The sequence below is a fragment of the Pseudonaja textilis genome, chromosome 1, assembly GCF_049901715.1.
Source record: "Pseudonaja textilis isolate UNSWEBS1 chromosome 1, rPseTex1.2, whole genome shotgun sequence".
Lineage (NCBI taxonomy): Eukaryota > Metazoa > Chordata > Lepidosauria > Squamata > Elapidae > Pseudonaja > Pseudonaja textilis.
Window position 1 is genome coordinate 199523961 of NC_141990.1, and position 12013 is coordinate 199535973.

General features: G+C 37.8%; 1 protein-coding gene across 1 annotated transcript in view; it reads right to left on the reverse strand.

The window, feature by feature from the left end:
* Positions 1–1412: 1412 nt before the first annotated feature.
* Positions 1413–12013, reverse strand: part of LYPD6 (LY6/PLAUR domain containing 6) — a 65940-nt gene continuing 55339 nt past the window's right edge. The window contains exons 4-6 of the mRNA XM_087920271.1: positions 5743–5841; positions 4506–4636; positions 1413–2509 (exon numbers count right to left, since the gene is read on the reverse strand). Coding sequence (XP_087776397.1) covers positions 2348–2509; positions 4506–4636; positions 5743–5841 — 392 coding nt within the window. The 3' untranslated portion in view covers positions 1413–2347. The remainder of the gene's footprint in view (positions 2510–4505; positions 4637–5742; positions 5842–12013) is intronic.

Here is a 12013-nt window from a genome sequence, read left to right on the forward strand (position 1 = left end):
AGCGGACCAGTCATGAGAAGAAACAGCAACAGCAGCACTGCTCATACATGTCGTCCTTGACTTAAGACTGGTTGCTTAAAGACCATTCAAAGTGATGACAGATTTCCCCAAAAGATACTTACGACCCGATTTCAAAAATGGCTGCCCCTCCCCATAGTCATGTGACTACATTTCAGGTGCTTAGCAACCAGTCAGCTTTGAGAGTTGTTTCCAGCACCTCACGGTCACATGACCACAAATTAAGTTTTTGCTGAAAACCGGGGTTGACTTCCAGTTTACATCTGGTTTTTGACGAAAATGCCCCGTAACAAATAATGGGTTTGCTTAACAACTACCGTGATTGCTTGACAATTGCAGATTTGCTTAATAACCATGGTGATTCACTTAGTTATCACCACAAAAAAGTTCATTAAAAATCGGCTTGGGTATGTGTCTCAAACTCACCGCATCACTTTGCCATCGCGTGAGGTTTCGCAATGTTTTCTCCATTCGCGGAGCTGGGGTGGGCGTGGCCTGTGCGTGATGCATCTGGCCTGCAGGCTGCCAGTTTAACACCCCTATATTATACAAATACAAATATTGCAACCTACTATGTAAAATAAACCATGTTGGATGGCACAAATGGAGTGTGGAATTTGAAATAGTTCTTCTTCAATGCAAGCCATTCATCCACAACAATATTTTTTGTCTTTTAATGACCCTGTAATCCCTTGCGTCAGGGTGAAGTCGGGGCAACTGAATGGAGCCAAGTGTTTACTGGCCAGATGCCCTTCCTGTCACCAATGCTGAGTTTGCAGCAAATATACTCTCATTGTGCCCTAGTTATCTGCCGCTAACAAGGATCGAATTCACAGCCTCCTGGTTGTGAGGCAAGAGCTCCACCTCTAGGCCACCACACCACTCATTCATCCACAATAAATCTCTGTATCAAAAGCTCTGATCAAGCTCTGAAATCCTTATTACAGTTGTTGCAGGAACCTCTTATTGGAATGTGCCTATTTTTATTATAGCCCAGACATCTCCCACAAGGTTCTCATGCACAAGCAGATATATTCGCAAAGGAAACGAAGATGGCATGCATGCAGAGCAAATAATTAAAGGCAAGCTTGGGTAAGCGCATCAGACATAGGGCTGGCCCCATGCGCAGCACTCTCCTAGGCATGTTTTTGTTCAACAGTAAATGACAGGGATTCCCATAGTATTTACTCCAAGTACATATGAATAATTTGGCAATCTCACAGAATGAGTGCAGTGGGCTTTACTCTCAGCAACCGGGCACAGAATTACAGACTTATTATTATATTAATTGGTTAGATTAAATAAAAAAATAAAACTTTTAAATAATCGGCCTGACTATTTGAATAGACTATTTGAAATCTCCTTAGGCATTTGAGTTTTCTTTTTTTTAAAAAATCAGATTAAAGTACATTTTAGAAAAATCATTTGTCATCTTCGTACATTCAGGGGAATAACCACACGCCTGCTTAAAACTCACGACCGTGATTTTTCTCCAATGGGTATTGATCTCCTATAGTTAAAAGATAGGGATTAAATCTAGTCATAGCATAGGTCCTATTAATATCATGGAGACTTCACCTGTGATTTCGCTATGTCTAGCGATATACTAATATCATCTCCTTTTAACAACCCCATAATCCCTTGCGGGGTGGAGTCTAGGCAACTGAATGGAACTAAGTGTTTACTGTCCGGATGCCTTTCCTGTAGCCAATGCGGAGTTTTGTTAAGCAGATATATTCTCATTGTGCCCAGAGAGAGAAATATCTGCCTCTACTTAGGATCAAACTCACAGCCTTCTGATTGTGAGGCAAGAGCTCCACTACCTCTAGGCCATTGCACCACTCGTCTAGCAATATATATAGACTACTAAATCAAGATCTAATCCAATCGAATGATCAAGCTAAGATTGATTTGATGCTGTAAGACAATCATCTAGAATCCTTTCTTGCATAGCAGAATAGTGTTATTTTGAAACCCTGGTTTTCAATTGGTATAATTCAAAGTATGCAATTTCTAGAAATACTCCTTTCACTAGACTAAAGAATAGTTTTTTAAAAAAACATCCATTTTTAATGGCTATACAAAAATTTTCCTTCAGAACATTCAACATAACAAAAGTCCCTCCTTTTTTTAAAGACACAGATCCAGAAAGTATGGCTTTTGAGTCAGCCAAGGCTAAAAGGAATTCAAAGGATCATTTTAAAATGTCACTAAAAGAAGAAGAAAGCATTGAAAAACATATATTAAATTAAGGTCATATTTGTGTGCATAAATATTTTCATCCCATTGGATTTCCTTGATGTTTAGTTGGTAATTTATCCAAAAAGGACTACGTAGCAAAGAGAGACAGGAGACCTAACATTATTACAGATGCATCTTGCCAATGTCTCTGCGTATGATTTATAGGTGTTGTTGTTGAAAATATGGCATCGCTTGAATTCCTAGGTAATGTCAAGTTGCAGATGTTTCCTTCACAACAAGAAGTGCATACCTGAAAAAAAAGAAAAGACACTTAAATCATTTTTCTCACATCTGATAGAAATTTCACTGTCGGATGCAAGTTACACATTATACCCTAAAGTTTGCTGCTACTGCTGTCTAAAACTGCTCTGGTCTGGTGTAGAGAAATTCCCCTTTTATATCTTTCTTTCTTTCTTTCTTTCTTTCTTTCTTTCTTTCTTTCTTTCTTTCTTTCTTTCTTTCTTTCTTTCTATCTATCTATCTATCTATCTTTACACATACATACATACATACATACATACATACATACATACATACACCACGTAGCTCCAAAAGCAGGGTTGCTGTAAAGATGAAGGACATTTGAAAGGATAATTGATGAATTTTTTAAAAAAGTATCAAGGCCCATCTTCATATTATAGCTGCAATTAAAATTTGCTTAACCAACCAGAAACTGTTTTAATTTGGGGAGGGAGGGGGGCAGGGACAGCTTGGCTATACATGTTTGATTAGAAGGTGCAGTTGACTTTTAACAGATATATAACTTTGGTGAACTATCCTTTGTAATTGGCTACCATGCAAGGATGGGCAATTACCCTCCTACTTCATATCATCAAATCATGAATTATTGATTTTATATATTTTAAAACTTGACAGGAGAAAAAGGTAATACATTTATGATATGATACCAGAGAAGCTACTTTAAATTCTGATAGAATCTCTTCCCCCAAAGCATTAAGCATACCATAAAACCACCTCCATCTATTAATTGTCATTTATATTCCTGGATGAAGAAGGAAAATTTTCCCCTATTATTATCAACTTCTAAATCACAGGAAGGAAAGAAAAAAAAAAGAGACTTAACTGGAAGCATGCATACAAAATGAAAGAATGTTACATTCTGACTTGTTATAAATGTTCTTATATCAATTTTGTAGCAATGGCTGGAAATCCCTGTTACTGCCACAGTGGGCCCCAATTATGAAATTCAGAAATATGTATTTCCATTTTCTTTTTCTGGTCAAGTTTTTTATTTTATATTACATATACATATCACTGGGTATCATACATGTTAGTACAAGTAAACATAATATTATTACTCACAGCTATTACATTTCATTTTCATTGTTTCATATTGTTTAAACATACCTAATACTGCTGCCATTCAATTTCTAATCTTCCATCTTATTATTTACATATATCTTGTTATGTTAAAATGTGAATACTGTTATTCCCCTCTTATTTCTATCTCTATGCTAACTTTTATTCATGTTTCCATTTTCTAAAGTGCTCCTTAAAATCAACTTCAGAGAAACCAACAATCTTTTCAGAACTCCAGAAAAGTTACTCTAATAACCATGTTGAATGTGAGGAATATTTTATGTGGATTATTCTATCCACATGAATTAGTTCAGGCGACTTATCTGAAAACAGTAACTTATTGCCATGGTGGTGCAGTGGTTAGAATGCAGTGCTGCAGGGCTAACTCACTGCTTACTCCAGGAGTTCAATTCTGAGCATCTCAAGGTTGACTCAGACTTCCATCCTTCCAAGGTTGGTAAAATGAGGACCCAGATTGTCGGGGGCAATAGGCTGACTCTGTAGACCGCTTAAAGAGGGCTGTAAAACACTGTGAAGCAGTATATAAGTCTAAGTGCTATTGTTATTGCTCTACTGTACGTCCAGGCTATTGTTAGTAACATCCCCTGGGTAACATATGTTGGCTGCATCTGTTTTTGAGTTGAAAACTTCCATTTTCTCACCTCTCCAATTGATTCCTCTTGGTAATCATCAGCATTCACCCAGGGTTTTTAGTAAACCTATCTTCTCCACTACAAGACATCAGCATTGGTCATGTCCTTAACTCCAACGATTTCTTTCATTTAAACTTTTCTCATTTCGAGAATTACAGAGACAATTACAATGCCAAACAAAGCAACTAACTTCCAAGTTATGTCCGTGAAACAGTTTCTCATAATGTACAAAAAAGAAACAACGCACCAATTTATTTCATCTGTTCTCTTTACCTTGAGTCCTTTATGCTGGAGAGCGATGCATCCCGTAGTCAAACAATCTTCCAGTGGCACGCATCTCTTGGTGACTGATACACTCTTTCCATTGGCTTCCAGGGTATGTTGAGAATAGCAATATCTTGTTGCTAGCAAGAGAAATAGGAAGTTTTATCTCTAGTGTAATTAAGTTGTGTACAGCAGTACCAGGGGTACAAACTAGGTGGGAAAACAATGTCCTGAAAGGCGATACCAAATCATGCTGTTATCAAGAAAACTGTACCAGAAATCAAAGTTGGCTATCTTTACAGAAGATATCACAGTAAGTACAGCATCCAACTCAGAGACGAACTTTAAAAATTACTGAATAGGATCTGATTAATGCAGCTGGGAAGCCACTAAGAAACCTCAAGGCTGCAGGCTAGAAGAGAGAGTCAAAATCACCCCTGCTCCCATGGAACTTGCACAGATGTGTCCATGAAGTCAAAAGGAGTCAAGTTTTATTTATTTGGGGGAAAGAGAGAGTGGGGAGAGGGAGGGAGGGAAGGAGGGAGGGAGGGGGAGAGGGAGGGGGAGAGAGAGAGGGAGGGGGAGAGAGAGAGAGAGAGAAAACATTGCAATCATTTCATAATTATAAGTGTGTTTATAAAAATAGAATATTTTTTCTATCCCTCTTTTAAAAACAATTTAAACTCACTTCATTTTGTATGTATGTAGGACTGCATTTACAGCAAGGTATTCTAGCAATTAGATGTAAAAAACATTTTTTCATGTTAAAAAGTTTTACATTGGCTTGCATCAAAAAAGCTAGTACTATTCTTGAAAAACTCCTAATACAATACTATGGCTATGTAGAGTATAGAAACATATCAACGGTCTTATATATGTCCAGAAAGTCTTGTTCACATGAAGTGATTATAGCACCTCATCTGCCTACAACTATGTCTACAACAGGGGTCTTCAAACCTGACAGCTTTAAGACTTGTGGACTTCAACTCCCAGAATTCCTCCTTCAGTCATCTTAGCTCAGGAATTCTGGGAGTTGAAGTGCACAAGTCTTAAAGTTGCCAAGTTTGAAGACCCTTGGTCTACAAGCATAAGGACATCTATATCAACGGGATCAGGTCACACAACCTTCCAAGCTGATAGATGAAAAGCTAGATAGACTGATGCTAACAGTCTGCATGGGACATTTAAAATATCATCAGAAGTGATCCATATTCATTGCTTTTCTGGCAACATACAGCTGATTTACCTCTTGGACAGTACACATCTGGAGCCCACTGGTTGCATTCGTAGTTATCAACTGCTTGTTCACAGGTAAAACATTTGAATCCACCAGGATACGGAGTTGCTGAAAAATGCAGATGCAACCATGACATCAGTTACAAGGCTAACTGGAATATATATATACGTATACGTATACATATACGTATACGTATACGTATACATATACATATATATATATAATCTGTTATACATGTATATCTGTTATACATATATAGCAATTATACATATATATCTGTTATATATATATTTCTGTTATATATATATATTTCTATATATATATTTCTATTAGATAGATAGATAGACACACACACACACACACACAGTCTTAACAAGACTCTTATTGAGATAGATAAAACATTTAACATTTAAAGCAAGATTCTGAAGAAGTCAACTAAGTAGATCTGGACACCATATCTTTCACCATTTTTTGAAAAAGTAATAGAAAGAAACAGGACAGGATGGGAAAAATATATTTGTTAACAGTTTGCTTTCTCTGTAGCAGGGCTGTCAAACTCACGGCCCATGTGATGGCCATGCCCAAACCCAGTTTAGCAAAGTGGGGGAAAGTCCTGATATGTCACATGACATCACCATAACGATGTGTGTTTGACACCACGATCTATAGAATCTCAGTACAGCTCACACAATGTTCTTGTTTTATCCCAAGATAAAGTCTTATGAGGCAAGTGACATCATATGTGAGTTTTCCCAGTTACAGAGGACCTGAACAGGGATCTACCCAACTGTAGTCCAACATATTAATCTCTGTATCACACTGGCTCCAAAATGTTGATCTAATGGTCATTCAATCATAATTCACAGCAAATTTGTGTCCCATTTTCCATTCTCACTTGGAAATTTTTAAAATATTAATAAGCACAGCTTGTCAACTGGCACAGAAGCTCCACTAGAAAGAAATAATGCCCTGCTATTAAGAGATTTATCTTAACATCCATCCAACATCTACACTTCTGGATCTTATAGCTGTAAAGCACTATGAAATGGTATATAAGTCTAAATGCTATTGCTATTATGTATCCTGTGAAAATCTATTTAGACTCTTCCAAATATGAGTCCTAAATATCTCTGAGGGCTTCTAACACGTCTCTTTTCTAGTCTTTTCCTGGCTATGCATCACCATTTTTTGTCAACACTTCTATATAACTCATATTTTTTAACCTACTGATTGCCTTTGCTTTAAAAAAAGCTTGATCCCACCTGCCTACATTTCTTGCTATCAGACTGGCAACCCCCCACCCTCACCCCAAAAGAAGCCCCTGGCTACAAACCAACCATAGTAATCTATGCAACAAAACTGTACTGCCACTGCAGGGCAAGACAATGTGGTACCCTTTTTATTCTGTCTTTTTCGAGCTATTTTAACCGAAAGAAAAGACAAATAAAAACTTTGATTGCCCAGGAGCAAAGCACTGGCCTCTGACTTTTAACTTTTTATTGATAACAATGCCTTTCTGACCCTTACAGCTTGTGTAAGCATTCTTAGAAATGTTGTTTTTTTTTAAACGATGGGTGGCTGCAGGCCAGTTATTTAATAGCATCTCCACTTGTCTTGATGGTAGGATGGGGGGAAGGCGAACGTAAAGTATGAGTGGTAATAAGTATGCTGGGAGTTGAGAGAGAGTGAAGAGGAGATAATAGATAATCTCAATCTATTTACCTTCTGCTAATGGCTGCTTTGTGAAAAGCTCCGATGGCTATCAGGGTCATTAGAGAGAACAGCTACAGAATACTTTGAAAATTCCAAATGGACCAATTGCTCATTCAGAGTCATTGAGTTGAGGGAGAAAACCAACTCTTGATTCAAGGAGAAATTTGAAGTCCCGATAGTGTTAATGTACAGGATCAAGGAAGAGATATTGCTATCTCTGCAACGGGTGACATTTCAAACTCAGAGCATACTTTTACTACAGATATTGTCAAGTGCAAAGAATCAGGACCATTTCTAAGGTTGCTGTGTAGAAGATTTATTCATTCAAGCATAAAAATTTAGTCATCTAATGAACAGCATTACATTGGTGCTAGAAAAGGGCCAATAAAATTCAAGGGAAGGTGGACTTGGATCTCTTGTGGCAATGTAAGGACTCTAAACTGATGATGCATTTAACTCTACCCCCCAGCTGTCCCTGCTCTTCTACAGATATAGCATGCATCCTATGAATATCTAGTCAAATGCAAGCAGAACTGAATAAAACAGAAACATGGAGTATACATAACAGTAGAACCACATTTTTTAAAAAATAGAACGGAAAAGAGAGATAGCACAAATATTAAGTATGCATTATGAATTTATTGTGCACTGTACCCTCAGCAACTTCAGCTCCCTAAATTCTTTCCATTCTCATTTTAAAAAGTACCAAGTGATAATTAATTACACAAACAACACTCATTAAAGTATCAGCAATTAAATCAACAACATTTGAAGGTTAAGAGGCCCCAGGGTTAGAGATACATCTATAAAGTCTTGTGTTAATTTTACCCATTATGTTAATGCTAGCTATAGCTCAATGGATGCAGATATACAAAAGGGGCAAAATGTTTTGTTTTATATGAAGAGGAAGAATATTTGATAACCGGTGTTTCGTAAACTTTTACTAAGATCTCCAAACATTTGCTCAAGGTAAGCAATATCTTTCTATATATAAAACAGGGTGTGTAACTGTCAAGAGTATATTCATGAACTGGAATAGAGCTTGGTAACAAGATCAGCGAATGAACAGGCATAGCAACTAAATCAGCCAATGAGGACTGTTTTGGAAACTGAAACTAGAAGTAGCCTAGGCTGGAAACTGAAACAAAAAGTAGCCTAGACTGGGCTCTATATTAAGCTCTGCAGAGATGTTGAGCTCCGAGTCTGTTTATTGAAGATGAAACTAACTTGCTTGCTTGCTGAAGACTGGAGCTCTGCTCTGAACTTGCAACATGTTTCTGTTTGAGTTTGCTCCAAGTTGGAGAAATCTACAACTGGTTTGTAAAATCTACTTACGTTTATAAAGATGTTAAATGAAGCACCAGCCATCTGTGTTTTACTTTTCTGGCGCTGAATTATCGCTGCAAAACTCTCAATAGTTACTGTATACAGAAATTGCCAGGTTTAGCCGGGCTTGTTTTGTTTTTTTATTTCAAAAAGAATTGGCTTTTTGTATGGACACTGGCTATTGTATTCAACAAAAGCATCATCAGTCTGACTTCATTCTTCCTCATGAGAAAAATGATTGTACGGTGGCAAGCAGCCAATATCAACTTCATATCTTCTTAGTAGACAAAAGGTGTCCTGGACCTTGGAACACTCCCATAATTTAGTACTATAATCTAAGAATAAACCAGTATCTCCCAAACAAAAGATGAAAATAAGCTGTACATCCTTATGCAGTATCCTTAAAGTAGTGGTGGTGGTGGGAAACCTCCAATATTTATAAATATACAGCTAGGGAGATTGATTCCAATGCCAAAGTCTTTGAACATTTTTTCCCCATTACCTCAGCTAGCAATTACCTCTTCGTCTATAGGTAATCCTTGACTTATGGCCATTCATTTAGCGACCATTCAAAGTTACCTCCACCCTGAAAAAAGTGACTGAAAACCAGGCCCCACACTTAGGTCCATCACAGTGTCGCTGCAGTATTGTGACCGCAATCCGGGCACTTGGCAATCAGCATGCATTTACAATGCTTACAGCATGCTGAGATCATGATTACCATTTGAGACCTTCCTAATTGACTTCTGCCAAGTGAAGCCAGTGAAGGAAGCTTGATTTGCTTAATGACAGCTTTATTTACTTGATTTGCTTAATGACAGCTTTATTGACTTTCACACAAAAAAAGTTGCAAACCACACACACTTAATGATGCATCGCTCAGTGATGTAAGTTGCTATCCGAATTGTGATGATAAATTGAGGGCTATCTATGAATTGCACTTGTTTCTGGGTAAATAATGTTGTATAAAGATATTATAATAATGTTATATGAAGAAGGTATATTCTGCCTCACTACCAAGAACTATAATTTTAAACAGAAACAACGGGTAGAAACAGGTGTCAGAGGCTTTATTTTTTTATAGCCCAAGGGATTGCATTGCAATTTTATAAAGATATGGGAATACATACCCCTGTCTTTCCTTCCAGTTCTTCTGTAACAAGAAGACCAAGCTTCCATCTCTCTCATAATTTCTTCCAACACTAAGCTTAATTTCTTTTATTTTAAGGGTAATTTTTGAATGAGATTGGGAGAATGCTAGTGTGATGAAGTGGGTTTGGTGCTAGCTAGTGTCAGCACTTCCCAGGGTGACCTCGGGCTAAACACAACCCCTAAACTGAGTGTTAATCATATGGAGATAAAAGCTAGAAGAGGTTCTGGAGGGAAAGGGAAAGCTATATGAATAACATGACTGGAGGATATTAATTGCTTCATTTTGATACTGTCAGTATATTTTACAAAAATAAAGAAAATACCTGCGTGACACTAGAGAACGGTGTTTAAGAGAGCGGTGCCTTTAAGAAAGCAGTGGTGGCATAGTGGTGAAAATGAAGTAATGTTTCTCGACCGTGGCAATTTGAAGATGAGTGGACTTCAACTCCCAGAATTGCCCAGCCAACTATGGCTGGCTAAGGAATTCTGGGAGTCCACACATCTTCAAGTTGCCAAGTTTGGTGAAACATGGCAGTATTGCAGGCTAACTCTATCGACTGCCAGCCTTCCATTCTTTCAAGGTCAGGAAAATGAGGATCCAGATTTGGGGGGGCGGGCAATATGCTGACTCTGTAAACCATATAAAGAAGGCTGTAAAGCCCTATGAAGCAGTACATAGGTATAAGTGCTATTAGGGAGGCCCATTAGTCTTCACAAATGATTTAATGGAGCTGAAAAGGAAGGAAGAATCTTTCCAACAACATGTTCATTCTGCTGATAGATAGCCACTGTTGGACAAAACCATTTATGGAATGACAGGACCTATAGCCAATAAACTCTAAGTTATAAAATGCTATACACAGAGCCATGCAATGTATCTCCTTTAACTAAAAATGTTTGCCTAGGGATCCATCGTGTGAAAATAAAACTTTGGAAAATGATGGCTCGATAAACAAAATGATTCAGAATAATTATCTGGCTCCAAATATAACTAACTTGAATGACCAGAAAACATTTAAGAAATGCCAAATTGATCATAAGAAGCTGAATTATTTTATACTTTTACTGTTCTGGATTATTCCACTATCTTATCTGGGTGCTAGTTTGACAAATGATAAATTTGCTTACTCTGCGTTGCATTTAAGGAAACCCTTAAATGAAATGTAAATACTTTTAACAAGAATCACTCTGGTGTAGTGGTTAAGGCACCAGAGTAGAAACCACGAGTTTTGGTCTCAACTTTAGGCAGGAAGTCAGCTGGATGACAATGGGCCAGTTACTCTGTCTCAGATGAGAAGGTGACAATGGCAAGCTACTTCTGAAAAACCATGCTAAGAAAACTGCAGTTGCCAGGAGTCAATTATCTGAAGGCACTATATAAATGCACACACTGTAGCACAAATATACAGCTTTGGTTATGTGTCTCAGAGGCACGGAGAGACCGTATTCCAGGAAACAGAACATCTTGACTGATAACACTGCTACCCTAAGTTTTTTGTCCATTCAGAGCCTTTGAATTAAGTTCGTATATAAGAACAGAGGTATCATAGCTACTCTTTTGTATGGAGAGAGATAGCGCCACAATTACACCTGCCTGATGTTCCATCTTGTACCTGCATGTACAAAAGTGTATGCCTAGAGACAAAGAGGCTATGAAAGCTCCTGAATGCTTTGTACTTTTTGTCCCTGCTAAGATAAAAACAGGGGGAAAAAAAGAAGAAAGAAAGACTTATACTGAAAGAAAGTTTTTTTAACAATGGTACAGCTGTGAGAGACTCTTGTTTGGCTTGTGATTAGAGAATTTAATAAGTCCGATAGACTGTGGTTTGGGGCAAAAGGGCACACTCCTGTAAAAGGGCTATTCTAAAGGAAGAAAAAGAGACTGCCCTCTGGTCTGGAATTGCCTGTAACTATATCTGGCTATTAATTCCACTGATGAACAGCAATGCACCTTACAAGCCAATTTGTAAAGAAGACAGGAGGGGGGGAGGGGGAGAGAGGGAGGGAAAGAAAGAAAGAGAGAGAGAGAGAAGGAAGGAAGGAAGGAAGGAAGGAAGGAAGGAAGGAAGGAAGGAAGGAAGGAAGGAAA